This window comes from Archocentrus centrarchus, chromosome 7 (genome assembly GCF_007364275.1).
Source record: "Archocentrus centrarchus isolate MPI-CPG fArcCen1 chromosome 7, fArcCen1, whole genome shotgun sequence".
NCBI lineage: Eukaryota > Metazoa > Chordata > Actinopteri > Cichliformes > Cichlidae > Archocentrus > Archocentrus centrarchus.
In genome coordinates, this window is record NC_044352.1 from 25,456,443 (window position 1) to 25,477,053 (window position 20,611).

General features: G+C 39.6%; 1 protein-coding gene across 1 annotated transcript; it reads left to right on the plus strand.

The window, feature by feature from the left end:
• Positions 1-28: 28 nt before the first annotated feature.
• il17rb (interleukin 17 receptor B) lies at positions 29-5,707 on the plus strand. The gene is made up of 10 exons (XM_030734309.1): positions 29-211; positions 309-333; positions 1,744-1,860; positions 2,293-2,399; positions 2,528-2,663; positions 2,813-2,848; positions 3,077-3,106; positions 3,210-3,293; positions 3,685-3,959; positions 4,164-5,707. The coding sequence occupies exons 1-10, from the start codon at positions 149-151 to the stop codon at positions 4,581-4,583; spliced, it is 1,293 nt and encodes a 430-aa protein (XP_030590169.1). The 5' UTR covers positions 29-148; the 3' UTR covers positions 4,584-5,707.
• Positions 5,708-20,611: the final 14,904 nt, after the last annotated feature.

A 20,611-nucleotide genomic window follows, 5' to 3' on the forward strand; every position in this document is an offset into this window, starting at 1 on the left:
TAACGGAACTCTGCGGCCGGGAGGGTCCAGCCAGCGCTCCGGCGGGCAGTGTGTGCGCTGCGCTTCAACCTGATTTCAATACGAGCCTCTCGTTTTTCTCTTTGTTCAATTCTGTTTGAACTTTTACTGCACATAACGGTGTTTCATTATGTGGGGAGCCGCGCTGGGTTTTTTCTGCTTTGTCGCAGCCCAGGTGACATCACATGAAATTGTAAGCGATCGACTTTTAATAAGTATTTTATTTTTATTTATTTTTATTAAAAGTTAAAAGTGAGCTCAGACAGGAATTTGTGTCTATTTCTTTTCAGAAGGTGAAATGTGATGAATATGATGGTAAGCCTATTTTATGTTTATTGACGCTAAGATGAGATCGTTAATAAAATATGTTTGAACTATTTAAAGTCTCCACTGAGCTCCGGAGTGGTCCCAGTTGTAGTTGCCAATGCAGAGAACAATATACAGTTATGCGAAAAAGAAAGTGCACCCTCTTTCATCTCTTAGGTTTTACATATCAGTAAATAATAATTAAAAGTAATCTGGTTCCTGTCAGGTTCTAAAGTTATTTAAACACTCCCTCAGATGAACAGGAAAACATAGAATAAAATTAACTTTATTACCATTATTCATACTACAATAACATTTCTCTTAAGATGAAAATGATAAATAAATAGAATGAATAATAGTATGCACGCAAGTAAAGATTCAAATAAACTAAATAGCAGCATCAACAGAGGAGAAAAACAGCAGCATTATACACAATTTAGCCAGTTTAAAGCCAATTAAAATGCCCTCAGTGCCATATCTTATTGAAGTATGTGAGTATTTCAGTGCTAGGTTTCCTGTGAAGGCTGTTGTGTTAGAAACTGGGGAGGTGGAAGGCACTGCTCCTGGGTAGAAACTGGTCCTGAGTCTTTTAGTTGTTCTGAACTGTTTGGCAGTTCAAACAGAACATCCAGGGTGTGCACTGGCCTTGCTGATACAGTCTGGCTTCTCCTTCGTCCTTGTGGCATAGAGTCTGGATGTTGGAACTCCATCCCAAAAATGCGTTGTGCCGCCTTCACCACTGGGTGCAGCTCTTTCCTACCTGCAGCAGTGCAGCTGGCTTACCTCACTGCACTCCTGTAGAAAACTAAACACAGCTGCAGTGTGTGAAAGTACACCCCAGGGTTCAATCGCTTATATAACCACCTTTAGCTGCACTAATTTGAAGCAGTCGTTTTCTGTAGGCTACGACTTCATCAGTCTCTGGTATTGTTGTGGAGGAATTTTGGCCCGCTCTTCTTTATAACTTTGCTTCACTTCATTGAGGTCTGTGAGCATTTGTTTATGCACAGCTCTCTTAAGGGTCCACCACAGCATTTCACTCTGGTTGAGGTCTGGACTTTGACCACTGCAACACCCCTCCACCACGCTGACAGTATTATGGCCAAAGTGTTTGTGTAGGTCATGGTAGTCTTGACAGTTTGAAAAGAAAGCAGATTTAGGTTTTTTAAGATGTTTCCTCTCTTATTCAAGAGGGAGACAACTTTGTCTCATAAGGATTAAAAAAAAAAAAAAAAAAAAAAATCAAACCCAAATGTTTTCAGCAAAAATAAAGGGACTGGCCTCACTGTTCCACAGACAGTTACAGAAGCTACAAAATAGATTTCAACTGCTGGATCAGCACTGAAAGCCTGATTAAATAGCAGAAAACTACAATCCATGTGTGAGGACAGTGAGTACCACTATTGTTTCTTGTTCCAGATTTCCCCCCAGCAAACAACAAGCTGGCCCCATCTTTAGTGGCAGACTTCAAACTGGAGAAGGTTACAGTGGCAGGAGAAGTCATGCTCAACATAAGCTGGGCCATTAACATTGATGGTAGGAGACAAAATTTTTGTGTAATCTTTTATAGACCCCTTTGGTGCTACTGACGTTATGACAGATTGACCAGTGCCCTTTACTAAACAATCCCACATCCACACAATGCACAATAGGCTGTTTTTTCTGTTGTTTTTTTTTTTACAGGTTTATTCTTTAGTTACTACAAAAAATATCCAGTATCTGTAACACATGGACTAAAGTTTTAAATAATGTAAAATTTGTGCCACCAGATTTTTTTGTCTAAATTTTACTCTTGCATTGCGAGCCAAAAGCTTGTACATGTGTGTTGCTGTGTGAGAAGTTTTTTCTTCTTCTGTGCATTTTATACAATCTGTCTTTAGTGTGGCAGGATCCTTGTGATCAACACTGACTGGGTAATATCTAAAGGGAGACTGACTCATATTTCAATCTGTTATTTTTTCTTTGCAGCCAGTAATAAATACTTGGATGGCACTCGGATTGTAATGATGCAGCAAGACTACCACTGTGAATACGACCCACCTTTTGCCAGTGCACACTTGAATAACTTAAGTCAGGTATCAGTCTTAACCATACTAGAACTTATAGATTTTGGTACTGTTGTTTAGACAGCAAAAAGGATCTGTGATGCTAAAAGATTAAATTCAATAATTATGTTTCTTTTTCTTTTTCTTTTCAAATCTAGATATGGTTTCATTATTTAAGAAGCACAGGCTGTGGCAATATTTCAGTACAAGTTGCAAATCTCCCTTTGCCTCCAGTGGTGGAAGGCACATTTGCTTATAAGGTTTCAAATATTGAGATCTCTTGTTCAAAACAAAGTAAGTTTTTAAAAATTTTTGTCTTTTTTTTTTTTTTTTAAATCTATATTAATTAAAATCACACAGAGCAGTGAAATCCTACAAAGACATTACAGCCAAAACAGGAGATATGAATGTGTCAAAATATTAAAATCTTCTTTGTTTTACAGCAACTGTTAAACCAACATCTCCTCGTGTAACTACAGGTGAGCAATGCTGTTCATTATAATTCAGTTATATTCAGTATAATTCAGGCCAGTGAGTCTGCAAAGATAAGTGCACTTAGGAAATTTTAATCAATAGCTAGCTAACAATATTCAGTACCACATAGGAATATATCAAAACATATGTTTGAATTGTATGATGTTAAATACTTACCACACCAATTTACAATATATATGGTGACTACTTTCTTTTGTAATTGTTCACTCCAGTTATGGTCACTACTGAACTAACTACTCCAGGTAAGAGTCACAGTTTCCCAAAGCTCTCTCAGTGCCTACACCGAATTACTAAAATCTCAATATTATAGGAACTAATGTGCGTTTCCTGTGTCTGCTTGTTTAGCCCTGGGAGTTAAACCCATCATCATCACCATCTTTACTGGAGGAGTGGCCGCCTTGATTATCCTGACTTTATGCTACATAATCTGTAAATACAAATATTTTTTGGTTTATTTGTAAGACAGCAAAATTACTGATGGTGAACAGGAAAATATGCTCAACCTAATCCACTTTTCTTTTGTGTGTGTACAACTTGGTTTACTTAATGTTAAATTGAATTCAGAAATAAGGCTCCCTGCTATAAGATGGCCTACCTGCCAGTCTTGTGACCATGTTTGGATATTACCTGATTCACTTGGATATAAATGCTTTAAACTTCTAAACTTAAAATGCTTTCCAAAGCACAGAAACAGGCTGCTTCATTTTTCAAGGTTTGAAGTTGAATAAAAGAAGTACTCAAAGACACAGTCAAAGGTTTGACACTGCTGTCTGATGCTGAAGCTAACTAATCTCATTTCCAATATTTTCTTTCTCCCTAGATAAACGTTGTAGGTCTAACACTGGCACATTATTGTATTACAAAAAAACGCCTCTGGTTCCTGTTCCTGTCCTGGTCATCTACCCTGCTGTGAATTCATCATTCCAGCAAGCTGTTGTGGCATTTGCAGAGTTCCTGCATTGGCACGGTGGCTGCAGGGTTGCAATCGATATTTGGCAGCAAGAAAAGATTGCACAGCAGGGGCCGATGCGCTGGCTGGCAGAGCAAGCTAAATCTGCAGATTGGGTCCTTATTGTCAGCCCACAGGTAGAAACGGTATGAGATCATTATTCCTTGCTCCCTTAGCTGTTTTTTTGTATTTATTGATGTGGATAATGTCACACGATTACCTGGAATCTTTAAATCAAAAAACAAAATAAGGACTTCATAGAACTTATTAAGTGCTGTATGTCTAAAAGTCTAAATCTAGTGTCTAGTGACTGTGTCATATTAAAATCTCTTCTTTCACTCTCTTCACAGCCTGGCCACTGTCTTCCTGACCCTACCTTGCCAGAAGCCTCCATCCCAGCTGCAGCTCATGACCTTTATCCTCTGATTCTCAACATGGTGGCATGCCATGCAAAGAGTGCCAGTGAGCTGGCCAAGTTCTGGGTGGTGCAGCTGGGTGAGCAGCAGGACAAGAGTTCTTGTATGTTGCCGCTGGAACTGAGGGTCTGCCAAAGCTTTTGTCTGATGAAGGATTTGACAAAACTTTGTAAGCATCTTCATGCACTCAAGCAGAATGACAAGAAGATATTAAATCTGTTGTGTAGACGAGGGGTTTCCTACAGCGAGAAGAACACACTGAAGTTAAGGGAAACTGTAGAAAAACTAAGAGGGCATCAGGTAAACGTTTCCAGAGAAGTGCAGCCATTAAATTCTGTGGTCTCAAGAACTTAAAATAAGGTGACTGTACTTCTTTATGGTTTTGAAGATGTTTCACCTCTCATCCAAGAGGTTTCTTCAGTTCATTGCATTCTGTGGTCACCACAATTTGAGTATCTGTAATGAAAATGCTTTGACTGAATAGGTGCTGACTTTAATCCTATTGTTTGTTGAATGCATTTATTTGTTTATTTTTATACCTATGACATAGCCTTATGTTGGGAAATATACCTAAAAGTATTATCGACACAGAAACAGAAAACTCTATATCCAAACAATAAGTAATTTATTACATTTAAATATCCATTAAGGAGAAAGGAGTGGTGCCTACTCCTGGATAACCTGTATGTTTTCTTAATCTAGTTTTTCAAACAAAAATTAAAAGCTGATCACTGGTTTTGATCTGTTTTCTTCCAAGATGATCCTGGGCTCAAACCCAACCTTGTCAGATGGGGCTGTTTTTTGTGTGTTCAGCACACCCTGTACACAGCAGCCCCTAAATTGTTTGCAGATGTGACGGCATTTTTGTCTGTTTACGTATTCTACCCTGTGATAGGCAATTCTCCATATGTATTTTACTAAGCAGTTAGTTTATCACAGTGGTGTGTCTAATGGGCCTCCATACAGTGCAGTGGCAATGACCAAAAATTTTAATGACAGTAGGAGAGACTCTGACCTCTCTAACAGGGCCCCACCTGATACTACTGCAGTTGCCAGTGGACCTAATGAGCAAAAATGAAGAAGAGCTATCCTTCTGGGAGTGGAGAAAGAAAGAAGACAAAAAGAAGTAGCGGTGATGGTGGTACAGACTAGCAATGTAACATATTTCCTTGTAAGCAAAGCAACAACAAACTAGTTATGTCATTATTCAAATGCAAATGATTACAGGCTACTTTAAGACTGTACCTAAGGAGTATTATAGCCCATCCCCACATGCTACTTTATTGATTGTTTGTTTTGGTGCCACTGTGGGTGCCTGACTGGCAACCATTATTTAAACTAAAAATGTAAACTAACTGAAGCAGGTATACTCTTATGTTGTTGTTGTTGGTTGTGGTGGGGTACTCAAGTGATTTTTCTTTTTTATATAATCAAGTTATTCAAGTTACTTTATCATTGCAGCCCTACTGTTAGTTATCTTAGAAGAGACCAACTTAGTGTGTCCAGCTCTGCGGGCTGTCAGTGTCATGTGTGTGGGGTGGGACTAGGAGACTGGACTCTAGCAGTTGACTTCTTAGTGTAGTGGGTTTCAGTGACGTGCGGTGAGGGTCGTGACTGGTGAGGCACTGACGTCATCACATCAGATTTACAAACATATAGCTTATTCACCATTTGATTGGCAACAGTTGTTTTGTTTAACATTAACATAGTCTGAAGCAAACCTTTTAGCTCCGGTGTTGGTCTTCCTTTAATTATTATCTTCTGCTTCGATTGAAAGTCCAGTTTAGAAAATTCTTTCAGTTGAGTTATGTAATCTTCCATGTTGAACATAAGGCCAAGCAACAGGAAAAACTAACTGGCCTTGCTAACTGTTTATGGTAGCTTGCCACAGAGGAGTCGTAGAGTCCCTGGGATCACCAGCGCCCCCTACCATGAGGCACGAGAACTGCGTGCCTCACCTAGTGTCTCTTCGCAGCAGTTTCATGATCGCTCAACACAAGAATGCATTACACACATACAGTTGTTAATGAAAAAACAAACAAAAAAAAAACTGTGAATTATATACACCAGCTAAAATATAGAAATTTAGTTCATATAGTAAAAGTGTTAGAACATTTTAATAGCCACATGCAAAGGGAAAGTAATCCGGTCTCACTGCATAGCATGCCAGCACAGTTAGTAGTCATTGGCAATGACTATACTGAGCCGCACCACGGATTGCGCAATCCGTGGTGCGGCTCGCCGGGCTGGTGCCTCACCGTTCGTCTCTTAGTATTTGACCGGCAAATGCGAAAATTCAACGATTTTGAAAAAAACTAATCTAAAAATGGTGTAGTTAAATGGAAAAGAACTTTAAAATACAAATCACTGAATGAATATAACCATTTAATTTATTTTTTAATTTTATATTTCCACGATGACAGGTGAGGCCGTGCCTCACCTGCCTCCCCTGACTGCACGTCACTGGTGGGTTTGCAGAAATTACGTAAAAAGCATACACACACACACACACAGAAAAACATAATCCAGATGTTTTACTGATCAACTGCTAAAAGCATTTCCTACATTCGAATATCAGCCACCTGTAGTTTTTTCTTGAAGGCCTTTCATAGCTCCACTGGTGCTGAAAATAGTCAATAATATTTGACTATGGCTTTCTGAATACAAATAGGGCTGCAACTATTGATTATTTTAGTAATCGAGTATTCTATCGATTATTCCATCAATTAATCAAGTAATTGGATAAGAAATAATTTTTCGTATTAAAAATTCATCTGCATATTTTAACTTCCAAGTTTGCTTCTCTTCATGTTGCTGATCAGGTGGTTGATGAAGGCATGTGGCGATTAGCATGAACTTGCTAATTAGCATTAGCATCACCCCACCACACACACACACACACACACACACCTTATGAAAAACATTTCTAGCTAGAACCCTTTTTGTTTTCGGTTTGCATCTGTTACTTAATGTTGCCTTGGCATATATGGATTCATCAGTTTGCTTAGAATTCTGTCAGATCAATGGATTGAGCAGAACCTGTAAATAGACCGCAGAATCTGTGCATCTGCATTTAGGATTCAACAAGTCAGTCAGCAGACACCGACAGTGAACCTAAACTGAACTGAGAACACAAATCTTTATTGAGACAAGTGGAAGAAAATTCAAGAAAGTCAGTAACAGAGAAAAAGGACCTGTTACCCTGGACAAGGATCATTCCTAAAAGAAAGACCTGATGATGAAAGGCATGAAAGACATGACCCCTGGACCAGAGATAACCATAAAATCCAAAGACAAGTCAGTCTATCGCTTTGATTTTGGGATACCTGTGAAGTACATTCAGGAGGCTGTGAGTAACAGCTCTCAGCCTGGAGCAACGCCTGAGAAGCGGTTATGATGCCCAAGCTGAAAATGCCTCCCAGACCCCAGCCTGACTCCGCTACATGACTCGACTTAGGGAGAGTAAAAATCACGGGCAAAAAGGGAGGAGAGAGCGCACAGGTAGAAGCAAAAAAGGCTGTCATGCTCAAAGAAAAAGAGAAGTTAAAAGCAGTCTTTGAAACTGTGAACAACCAGGTAGAGAAGGCAAAGGCACTGCTTTATAAAGTGGTTCATGAAAAAGAAAAGATCAACGCAGCTGATTCACTAAAAATTGAACATGTCATGGCGAGCGGTGTGTCGGGCAATGCTGGACTCAGACGGAGGACTCCGGATAACATCATGACTTAAAAGGTGTTTATTGGAAGACAAAGGAAACAAAAATACAAAATCCTTCTGGGGTAAACGAAAAGCGAAATACAAGGCAGGCAGGACCACACTGGGCACAACATCAACAACGTGACAACAGGCAGAGAAAACACAGGACTTAAATACACAGAGGGGCTGATGAGGGAAGAGGAAACAGGTGGGAACACAGCTGACGCTGATTACCTTAACTAGGAGAAGCAAAACTGAAGATAACAGACATGGACCAGACAACTATCAAAGTAAAACAGGAAGACAGAAGAGGGAGACAAAGACGCAGACTTGACACCAGGAAAACATAACAAGATGACAAAACAGACACAAGACCATAGATACAGGGGAGACAGAGACAAAGGGAACAAGACATCAAAACGAACTGGGGACTGAAGCACAGGAAAATAAAAACCAAACACAAAATGCTGGGCAAACGGCCCAGGACGTGACAGAAGAACTGGAAGCAGCTGTCAATGATGAAAAGCAGCAGAGAATTCAAACCGAGAAGCTCTTAGCAGAACAGCTCGCTGAAACTAAGAGACTTACAGAAGAGCTGGCCCAGGCACAAAAAAAATTTGAGGAAGAAAAACTTCAGAGGGAGCAGGACGTGTCACGTCTTCAGGCTGAGCACAGCAAAACAACATCACTGATGAAAGCAGCAGCAACGAAGGCCCAGGAAGACCTGGAAAATGAATGGTCACAATGGCTCCAGGAAAGGTCCTGGAGTCCTAAAATCACTGAAGGAGTCTGTTGATGAGACTGTGGAAGAAAAAAAAAAATTCATCACTGATGTAATGAGCCTAGTCCAGCATTTAGAGCAGACGCAAGAGGAGGCTCAGAAAAAAACAAAAAGATCTTTGAGGAAGAGATTTCTCCAGCTGTTTAAAAGATCCTGAAGGACCACTGTTGCAATCTTGGACCTCAATCCCATAAATTTCTCTACCATCAAAGAACAACAAACTAACAATTAGCCCCAAACGGTTGGGGCAGATGACCGCCCCTGCCTGAGCCTGGTTCTGCCGGAGGTTTCTTCCTGTTAAAGGGAGTTTTTCCTTCCCAACGTCGCCAAGTGCTGCTCATAGGGGGTTGTTTTCACCGTTGGGTTTTCTGTGTATTTGTTGTAGGGTCTCACAATATAAAACACCTTGAGGCTACTCGCCTCAAGGTGCTTGCTTTATTTTGTAAGGTAAGGACCCTAAAACAATTACACAGAAAGCCAACCAACCAACAGTCAAAACAATAATATTCACATCAATAATGCATAATTCTTGATGTGATTTGGGGCTAAATAAATAAAATTGAATTGAACAAAGAAACAGCAATCCAAAAACAAAGACTATCAAATTACGTGTATACGATTTTAAATTCAAAGATTAATAAATCAATTGGGCAAATAAAACAAAATTGTCTTGTCTTGTTTTTTAATGTCCTGTGATTAGTGTTGCATTTCCTGTTTGGGTGCAACTGCTGAATTATTTGCAGCAGCTGCTTCTTCGAGGGGCAGTGCTGTTTACTCACTGTCAGAGGCCACGAGAAGATCATCTGTAACCTTTAATGATGATGTTTCTGTACTGTGATGAATTCTGAAACCTGACAGAAACTCTTCAAACAAACCATTCCTCTGCTGTTGATCGGTTTCAAGGATTTGTGAGAGAAAAGGAAGGCTGAAGATTGGCCTGTAATTAACTAAGACAGCTGGGTCAAGTGATGACTTTTTAAGTAATGCTTTAATTGCTGCCACGTTAAAAGCATTTGGTACATAGCCAATAGACATGTTCATGGTTTGGAGGAAGTAACTGCTGAAGTTAACTCAGAAAGATCAATTGGAGAGAGAGGTTAAATAAATACCAGCAGTGCTGAAAGCAGCCAAACAAGAAGACATGTGGTTGAGATGGTTATGAATATTTTTTCTCTAATGTTTTTGTGAAAAAATTCACAAAGTCACTAGAAAAAACATTTCCTGATTTCCTGCAGAAAATGCAATGTGAATGCTGGAAAAAAAGAAAAGAAAAACAAAGAATGCTAATGTATGTGGTTGCATAATACTGTTGGTTCAAGTGGATAAACTGCAACCACTTTATGCACAGTTAGGTTAGTTTAGTTAAGTGGTTTCCAACAGTCTGAAATATTCAATCATTTTTATTTCTGGACTTTTAATGAAATCGTGTAAAATGTTTAGAGGTGAAATCTCTCTGTGATAGAAGTGCGGGAAAAGGGTCATCTCAGCTTTAAGTGAACCTACACCATATTGCCAAAAGTATTTATTCATCCATCTTAATCACTGAGTTCAGGTGTTCCAGTCATTTCTGTGGCCACGGGTGTATAAACCAAGCACCTAGGCATGCAGATTGCTCCTACAAACATTTGAGAAAGAATGGGTCACAGTCAGGAGCTCAGTGAATACCAGTGTGGTACCGTGCAACAAGTCCAGTCGTTGAATTTCCTCACTACTAAATATTCCACAGCGATTGGGAATGACAGTGTCTCACAGTGGTTGGCCACATGAAATGACAGAGTGGGGTCAGTGGGCACAGAGGGGCAGGGGCGCAGCTATATAATTTCTGAGGTGTATGCAGACACATTTTTAGACCCCCCCCCCCCCCCCCCCAACCTACGCGTGCACGCACACATGCACACACATACAACACACACTCTCAAGTTTTACTGTGTTCATGTGTGCAAATCTCACTTATTCATGAACTTATAAAATACAAGACTTCTATGACATAATTTACTGATGGTCTTTGAACCACTTTGAAAAGCTTTTTTTTCATCCCAACAACTTTTTGATCCGTCTTCCTCTTCCATTGTATGTTTTGTGCCCGGGAGAACTTTGTTTTTTGCTTCCCCATCTTTAGCTATCTGATGATAGCAAGATGCAAATGAAAACAGTTGCGATCGAGTGCGTTCTAGAAAGCACTAGATCGTCTTTTGTGAGTGTGTGTGTGTGTGTGTGTGTGTGTGTGTGTGTGTGTGTGTGTGTGTGTGTTTATTTAAACTGGGCAAAAAATGAAACTATACAAATTCTAAATAGCTCATAGATATTTTATCAGATTTCTCTTTGGGCCTTTTTAGTCATAATGTATGTCATAATTTTGTTTGAACAATAAAAGGAGAAATAAAATAGGTGTATCAAGCCCTTACAAATGACATCATGTTTCAGTTACATTAGAATTATAGTATGTGATTGAATTGAATTAGCAGATCCTGCTTTAGGCACCAATGACAGAAGATGCTCACCATCACTCCATCTGCTTTCACTGACGAGGATTTTTGGTTTTACTGTGAAATCAAGTGTATTTGGTGATCAGGTGCAGTGAGTTATTGAATAAACTGCTGACAAATTTAACCTGATGAGAGAAATTACGATCAATACTTGTAATGACTAACTGTTACGTCCCGCGGGCCTAGGGGACAAGGGAGCAACATACGATCAGGAAATGAACCAAAAATAGAACAGAATCGTTTGTAAAATAAATAATGTTTATTTAAAAGAAATGCCAATAACGAGCCACAAGACAAAACAATCTCCCAAAGGGGAGACACCACCTATCCTGTCAGGGGAAAAAAAGAAACACACCAAACACACAGCCAAACAATCGTCCGGGGCACATCTGTGGTCGGCCCACAGACAAACCACTCTCCACCACAGGAGTAACACTGCAGCCGCTCAAACCACCAAGATGCAGACTGCTTCACCACCACTTTCTTCTCTCTCCAGCACCGCCTCCTTATATCCTGTGGCTCTGATTAGGAGGAGACGCCCCCGCTGTAGAGAGAGACACAGACAAAACGGCACGCAGCCGTAACACTAACCTTTTAGGAAATTCATTAAAATTAATAAATTATTGCGGCAAAACAAATTATTCCGTATTTAGAAATGGGAACAAAAATACATTTAAATTTATGAGGAACAAAGTTGAAATACAAGTGCATGAACATAAACTGAGACCTAACTATACTGAAAGGTTCATATAAACACTGGAAACACAAAAATGTCTAAATGATTGCAGTATTATCTAAAACTAAATGGAGAATCATTTCTACATTAACTGTATTGTTCCATAACCATACACGGTGACTCTGTGGAGGTATGGGGAAATGTACAAAGCACAAAACACTAATACAGTTTATCTGCTGCAGAAGGTTTAAGAATAACAAAAGGATGAGATCATTACAAATCAACCTACAGATTATTCAGGATCATTGATCTCAACAACGAGTGATACTGTACAAAGCACAAAACAATCTCGTTACACACTAGAAACAGTGTAAACTCAGAGGAAAAGGTATGTCAGGACAAATATTAATAAAGAGCTGTGGCAGAGAATCAAGATTCTGCTGTTCACTGTGTAAATAAAAAAATCAAATAATTGATGTGGCATATCCTGACGTAAAACAAGAAAGGAACAAACATGATAAGCAGACTGTAAAAATTAAACTGTCATTGTGCTGTAACAACAGATTTACCTTGAGGCACAGCGAGGATGAGTATGGAGGCGACTCCTCCAATCAGGATTGCTACACTGAGAAAAAAAAAAAAAAATCGTTGACTTAACATATTTTTTTCTTTTCAGCTGGTTCTACATAATTGTATTTAGTTAGTTGAAAAGAAAAACAATATAGTAACCTGACTTTATGACCCTAAATTTAATTAAGATAAAATGAGTGAATTAACCCAACTACCTCAAATCACTTCACATTGACAAAAGAGAAGTTAACTAAACTAACTATACTTTTTGTGTTAGTTTGACAAAGCATGCACACGTTCAGTGAACTTACTTTGCATTTTTTTCCCTCAACATAAACAAATTATGTTACTTTAACAACTAAAATTTGCTTTCCATCAACTGATAGTTTTTTTTTTTTATTAATTCAACTAATTTTTTTTCTAGTTAACTAAATTCAAGTTTGTCAACAGGTTCCACACAAATGAATTAAGTAGGTCTAATGTAATTCTGTTATCTTCTTTATTTAACACCAGAGATCTTAAACAGAACATTCTTTTAACCAAGTTAACAGTCACAAAAGCATCAACTGACAAACAATAACAAACCTTCATGTTCAAATCTCTCATATTTGGTCAACATTAAGCCTTAGCAAGGTCAAAGAAATGCAGTCTTAAAGGACAATTCACAGTACAAACGTCAGTCATAAGAATAGTAATGCAGAACATAGTGTAATAATTCTGAGGATTCACACTCACAACTTGGAAATGTGTCAATTATAAAAACAAACAAAAAAAACAGAAAACAAAAATACATTTCACTCAACTGAAAAATGCAAACCAAATCCATGCAACAATTTATCCAAATTAGTGTACTGAAACTATCACCTGCCATTTTATGACATGTATAATGATGGATCATTCGTGCTTTTAATCATTTATTTAATCATGCCCTCTCATTGAAAGTGTCCCCAGCTGCATTTCTTTTGTATTTACAATGGTAAATATTAGTGCTACACTTAAGCTCAAGATACAGTTTGTTCATATAGTTTGTTGCTGAGCATCAGTCCCTTCGTTGAAAGTTTTCCAGCATCCAGTTGGACGAAGATCTTCTGAAGCACCTCCAAGAAGACTTTTAGTTCTTTCGGGTAGCACAGATTCATTGCATATATGACACCCACTAAGACTGCACATGCAGGTCCTGGAGAAGTTCAGCTCCTTCAACCACCATCCCAACATCTGCTGGAGGAGTAGTGGCTTCACCTCTCCTGAATCAAATGGCTGAATTACCTCCTCAGTATGCAGTCAAGTTCTCCAGAGTCCTGCTAATGACTTCTATATTTGACTCAGGTGTGTTGAAGCAGAGACACATCTAAAACCTGCAGGACACTGGCTCTCGAGGCCTAGATGTGAGGATCCCTGGCATAAGCCATTAGTGGAGGATTCACTGAGTATTGTGGTTTCTTGATATTGATGGCATAATGTTGTGTTTGAAGGAATTCTTGGTCAACACAGGCTTTATAAATAAGGTTTATTACAAAAAGACAATGTCAAAATACAGACGCTCGAGACATCTGGATGAGAGAAAGCCAACGATCTTCTACACCCCGAACAAAGAAAACTACAGCCTTATATAGGCTTTAACATCTGGTACACACGTTGTCTCACACACAGACTGCTTTCTACCAGCTTTCTTGGGGGCTCAGAGAATCCTCAGTTTTACCTTTTGCTTATTTGGTCAAGATAAACAGGGAAGATGAGCTTCCAAACCTGAGAGGCCCCTTGCTGGAATTCTCCTATATGTTTACCAGAGAAACATACATGCAATTTCACACAGGCGTGTCAGACACTACAGTATCTGAGTATTAAAAAGAATTCAATGAAATGCAAGGTTTGCTGTGCCTTTGCTGGAATTTGTTCTATTTCTTAAAAATGTGACTTTCAGATACTGTTTTTATTTATTTTTTAGGCCTGACACTTCTTCATTTGTCCTCCACTTGTCCAGTTTCCTCATTTTTTCAAGAAGGCACTGGACACTGTGCTGAGATATCCCAAGTCTTTGGGAATCACCTTGTTGTTGTTGAAAAATACAATTTTATTCCTGTCAAACTCCATTATCTTCATAGATTAAGCTAAAAGTATGGGGACAGATTGTAGGTTTTTTGCAACAGGCTGCTCGTCCCTTCAGTTTGGATACGGAAAGCATCCGCTCAGATGGCTTTTTGCATGCAACAATGTTATCAAGCAAGCAGGCTAAGGTCAACCAGCTAGCTGTAAGTTATCTACACTTCATGAATCCAGTCATGGTTAGTCTGATTTAGCGGCCAGATCAGCCCCAAAGGTTAGTTAACCTCACTCATAAGACAGCTCATAATAATATGAATTACAGTAATCAGGTTTGTTTTTAGATCACAAAAATCAGTGCTAAAAATGCTTTTCAAAAACGCACAATACACATAATAAAATGCAAACTGAAAAAATGTTGAAATAATGAAAAACAAGACTGTGATGGCCACTGGGCCTGCCTTGTTTTCTTATTGCTGGTGTTTTTCAGGTAACTACTGGGTGGAGCCTACCCAATTTCAGATGCAGCACGCCTGAGCATGTCAAGCTCACGTGCACTTTAAAGCAGCCCTGCCTGAACCTACGGGAGACTCCTTTTTGGTCCTCTTGGAGGCTGCTTGGCTGACAAAGTGTTTTGGTACATTCTCACTCATACATTCTCTATGCATTCAGACATAGGATGCATACTGATATGCTGACAATCATTCTTTATTTTATTAATTTTTTTAATTGTCAAATTATTGTTTCGGTAAGCTGTAATTGGTCAAATATTTTGTTTTGTTTTAACACAGCAGCAAATTGTAACTTTAAAGTCTAAGTAACAATTAATGAGTGAAACTCTGAAGTTATACAACATGAGTCTTTATCTAAATGGGCATTTTTTTCCCCATGCATCCCTTCATGCTGATACTTTTATGTTAGACTGATACAGCTCTGTTCCTAAATGAACCACTTTAAAACACACATGTGGAAATGCTGGAAGATGTGTATGGTTCTTATCAGCTTTGCAGAGTCTAAATGCTGCTTTTACTCATGCTCCTAAGTCCTGATGAATATACTGATGTCCTGCTATGACCAGAATTGAATTCTGGACACTAACAAAGCAAAGAATTTCCAGTGTAGCACATAAGAAGCAATGTTAACATTTATTCAATTCAAAACAATACAATACAATTCAGTTCAATTAATTCGGTTCAGTTCAATTAATTCAATTGAGTTCAATTAATTCAATACAATACAATATAATTCAATTGAGTTCAATTAATTCAATACAATAGAATTCAATTCAGTGTAATTAATTCAATTCAGTTCAATTAATTCAGTTTAATTCCATCCAATTCAATTTCACTTGTATAGCACGATATAAACAACCAATTGCCTCAAGGATAGAGGGGGAAAAAATGTGGGTGAAAGGAATCAGAATCAGTCAGTTGCTGTAGGACTGACGCAGCAACAGAACAGAGTTTTGAGTTTCTGGAAAAAAGTCATTTTTTTCTTCTTTGTCTTCTTAAAAGATGGAGGTTTAGCAGGGGTGTCCTCACTGGGCTGAACCCAAGACAAAGGCAGACTTTCAGCAGGGGGCTCCTCACTCTTCTGAAGCACAGACATGAATGGAGGTTCAGCAGGGGTGTCCTCGCTGGACTGAACCTCAAACAAAGAAGGAGGTTCAGCAGGGGTGTCCTCGCTGGACTGAACCTCAAACAAAGAAGGAGGTTCAGCAGGGGTGTCCTCGCTGGACTGAACCTCAAACAAAGAAGGAGGTTCAGCAGGGGTGTCCTCGCTTGACTTAACCTCAAACAAAGAAGGAGGTTCAGCAGGGGTGTCCTCGCTGGACTGAACCTCAAACAAAGAAGGAGGTTCAGCAGGGGTGTCCTCGCTGGACTGAACCTCAAACACAGAAGGAGGTTCAGCAGGGGTGTCCTCGCTGGACTGAACCTCAAACAAAGAAGGAAGTTCAGCAGGGGTGTCCTCGCTGGACTGAACCTCAAACAAAGAAGGAGGTTCAGCAGGGGGGTCCTCTCTGTTCTGAACCTCAAACAAAGAAGGAGGTTCAGCAGGGGTGTCCTCGCTGGACTGAACCTCACACAAAGAAGGAGGTTCAGCAGGGGTGTCCTCGCTGGACTGAACCTCACACAAAGAAGGAGGTTCAGCAGGGGTGTCCTCGCTGGACTGAACCTCAAACAAAGAAGGAGGTTCAGCAGGGGTGTCCTCGCTGGACTGAACATCAAACAAAGAAGGAAGTTCAGCAGGGGTGTCCTCGCTGGACTGAACCTCACACAAAGAAGGAGGTTCAGCAGGGGTGTCCTCACTGGACTGAACTTCAGACATTGGCAGACTTTGATAATTGGTTTCCTCAAAGAGCTTGCAAATGTGGTTCGTTGCTACAGCAGAAATCGTCTTGAGCAGCTCTGGTGCAAAGTTTGACATGTTGTGGAGCAGAATGTGGAGTGGATATTTCTCTCTTATTTCTCTCCGGATGGTCTGGACCACGTCGTCTCTAATGGAGCGAGAGAAGATGGCCTGGCTATCCATTACTCTGACAGTCTTGGCTACCTTGTCCAAAGTGGCCTTTGTAAGACTGGTGCAGACAATGCTCAGACTTTGGGATTCCATATTTAAGAAGGGTTTGGGAGGAAGCTGCCAGAAGCCGTGCAGGACTCTGGGAACAACCTCTGTCACCACTTCTTCTGCGGTGTGCAGTCTGGAGGTCTGGGTTTCCTGCTGCTGCTTTTTCAGGAGCTCAATGTATGTTTTGGCCAGGCAGAGGAGTTTAGGTGTTCTGTGGATGAAGGTTATATGTGTTGTTTTAAACCCAGAAATGGTGAAACACTGTAGTTGAACTGTTAATGATTGTTTATCAAATACGACTCACTGAAATGTAGGAGGTGTGGCCTTTGGAAATTTGAGTAGCATCCGGGCTTGAAATTCAACGTCTCTCATTTTATTGATGACGTTTACTGCCCACACCTGGAACAAAAACACATAAAGTGCACTTTTGTTTTGAGCTTTTGTGAACTTAGTGAAAAAAATCTACAAATCAATACAAGTGTCATCAGCTTTCTAGACTTACTAGTTTCAGAAGAGGTTTGGCCTCTGTTTCCTCCAAATCGTCCAATTTAAACTCCCAGAGCCTTCAAAAGAAACAAAAGAGGTTTTAAGTCAGCATTTACACTTTGTTACAAACAGACTATCAGGTGTGAGCTGGATGCTCTGTAGGTGTCTCAGTAACTCACTGCTCTCTAAGTGTTTTCCTGCTCTCCTCCACCAACAGGTTGCTCAGATCTTCCACAGTGATGTGAGGTGGGATCTGATTTGTCTGCTGCAGTCTAAGGAACTCCCTCATTATTGCAATCTAAAAATAGAAGATATTCAATCAAGACCACACTGTTTTGCAGACTTCAACATATTTGATGTCAGTTTGGGCTTGGATGGATAGTGGATCTTACCTGAGTCTTGTAGCCTTGAACATGCCAACAGGTGTTAACAGCTGTTTCATATATAGGTGTGTTAAACAACACCTGGCATAGAAATAAGAAGTTACTCATCATTAGTTAATTTGATTCTCAGTTTGTTAGCTTTTAAAAAAACATCAACCTCTTTAAAATGTTTAAATGCAGTACAAACAAAAACTCTGTCATACCCTGATGGGTTTGTAGATTCCTCTACTCGCTTCCATTGAAATACCGCTGTTGTGTATCGCAACAGGGAACAGAAACAGGCAAATATACTCAAAAAAACTTTGTCAACTCAAAGATAGAAACCAAAAATCCTCTGAACTCGATCGTCTCTCCTGCACAAATGAATTGTTTTGGATGTCTGAAGTGGAATTCTAGAACTGCCTGATGAGTTCTCTGTTTATGACACAGCAGCTCACCGTGGAAACACTGATGTTATTACATTAAAAATTCTTTCTTTATTTTACACAACATTACACTACACTTTATTTGAAAAAATATACATTTTTTGTGTAGATAAATAAAATGTAGTCTACAGCTGTACTGTAGCTGTATAAGAGCTTCCGGGAAGCACTTAGAGACTCTGGCAAGAAGCAGTTTGGCTGTTATTTAGATCCGTGGCGGCCCAATAACTAAGACCTCCTTTATTTAATTCTATTGCATTTTCGAGAACAATGACACCTTCTTTTTTGTAATTTTGTACTTGTACACCACCACAGTGGATTCTGAATCAAATGCACATTTTCAGCTTTAATTCAAGGGGTTCAATAAAAGTATTGCACTAATTATTTAAGAATTTAACCATATTTAAAGAGAGTCCCCCGTTTTTCAGAGGCTCAAAAAGAGTAACTTCACAAAAGACCTCTTTCCATGTGAGGGGATGCAGTCATGGTTGCATGACGAGCAGCAGGCTGGGCATACAAGCCTGAAAAGTTCTCATGAACTCTAGTGTGAAGGAGCCCAAGTTTGACAATCAGCTGTGTGTGTGTGTGTGTGTGTGTGTGTGTGTGTGTGTGTGTGTGTGTGTGTGTGTGTGTGTGTGTGTGTGTGTGTGCGCGCACATATGTAGGAAGTGGGGGGACACACAAGGTCTGTGTGTCCCTTCATGGATATGCCTCCCCAGACCATCACTAAACCACCATCAAACCAGTCATGTTGAACGATGTTACAGGCAGCATAACGTTCTCCAGGGCTTCTCCAGACCGTTTCACTTCTGTCACATCTTCTCAGGGTGAATCTGCTCTCATCTGTGAAAAGTACAGGGTGCCAGTGGTGGACCTGCCAATTCTGGTATTCTATGGCAAATGCCAGTCGGGCTCTATGGTGCCAAGCAGAGGACCCTCAGGCCACCCTCATGAATTCTGTTTATGATTATTTGGTCAGACATATTCACAATAGCGGCCTGCTGGAGGTCATTTATTAGGGTGGTGGCAGTGATCATTCTGTTCCTCCTTACACAAAGCAGCACCTTCTACAGCCCGGTCCAGCTCTTCTAGAATAACATTCTGTCTTCTGGGATCTCCTCCAGGCTCTCGAGACTCTGCTGGGAGACACAGCAAACCTTCTGGCAATTGCACGTATTGCTGTGCCATCCTGGAAAACCATTCCTGTTTTGGGGGTTGTCACATTGTTGCCCCTCTAGTGCACCTGTTGTTAATTTCATTAAACACCAAAGCAGCTAAAAGTGATGACAACCCCCTCTGCTACTGAACTGACCAGATCAAAATCCCAAAAGTTTAAGTGACTTGATGCTGTCTCTGATTAAAAAGTGTTCCTTTAATTTTTTTTTTAATCAGTGTATTTCTACACTAACCAAATGTGAAGTTTGGTAACTCGTGCTCACATTTTAGTGTTAAATTTCTATTGATCAGCGTAAGAGAGGAGTTTATGAAAACAAAGTTAAAATAAGGGTTTTTCACTTGTCAGGTTTGGTTGTAATTCATGGTTACTGTGCCAGCTGCTAACTGAAATTCACAGCATCATTTGCCCTGTCTGCTGAAATTGTAATAGTTTGTGTAATTATCCAAAAATCCACTGATGTCTTTTTTTTTTTAAGGTCAAAATGAGCCAGGATTTTAAAGTGATTAACACAATTAAGTGTGGGAGGAACAATATGTGATTAACTTTTCTGTGATTTGGTTGTTGCTTCAGGTTATTAGACCTGCAGAGCAAACTGTCAGAATGTGTTTGGTACAAGTGAAAAATCTGTGAATGTGTTTCAGAATAAATTATGGTAAAATTACCTTAATTTACCACTTACCATGGATCACTTTCAATTTTGTGCTCTAATTTATAGTTATTATTTTGTAGCTTTTATGTGTCTTGTCTTAGGACTAAAGACACAAATGATAGATTAAAGTCTTTCAATTATTGATTTAATTTAATTAGGAGCTTTGGCTACCATCAGCTGCTGCATTACTAATCATATATATGGTTCAGAGGTATCACGTGTCATGGAGTAGGTAAAGAGTTTCAGTAAAGAGTCGTTCTCCCTGTGGTTTATCATTTTGTGAACATTTTCTTCCGTTTTGTTGAAGCACCACATTGAATATGGGGATATTTAAGGAAGAATATAACATAGGGGATGTGCCTTGGACATTTCATTTTTCAGCCACACCCTTTTCCCATTTATTTCATCAGTATTTCTGTCTGCCTTTATACTTTTGCTGCTTTACACT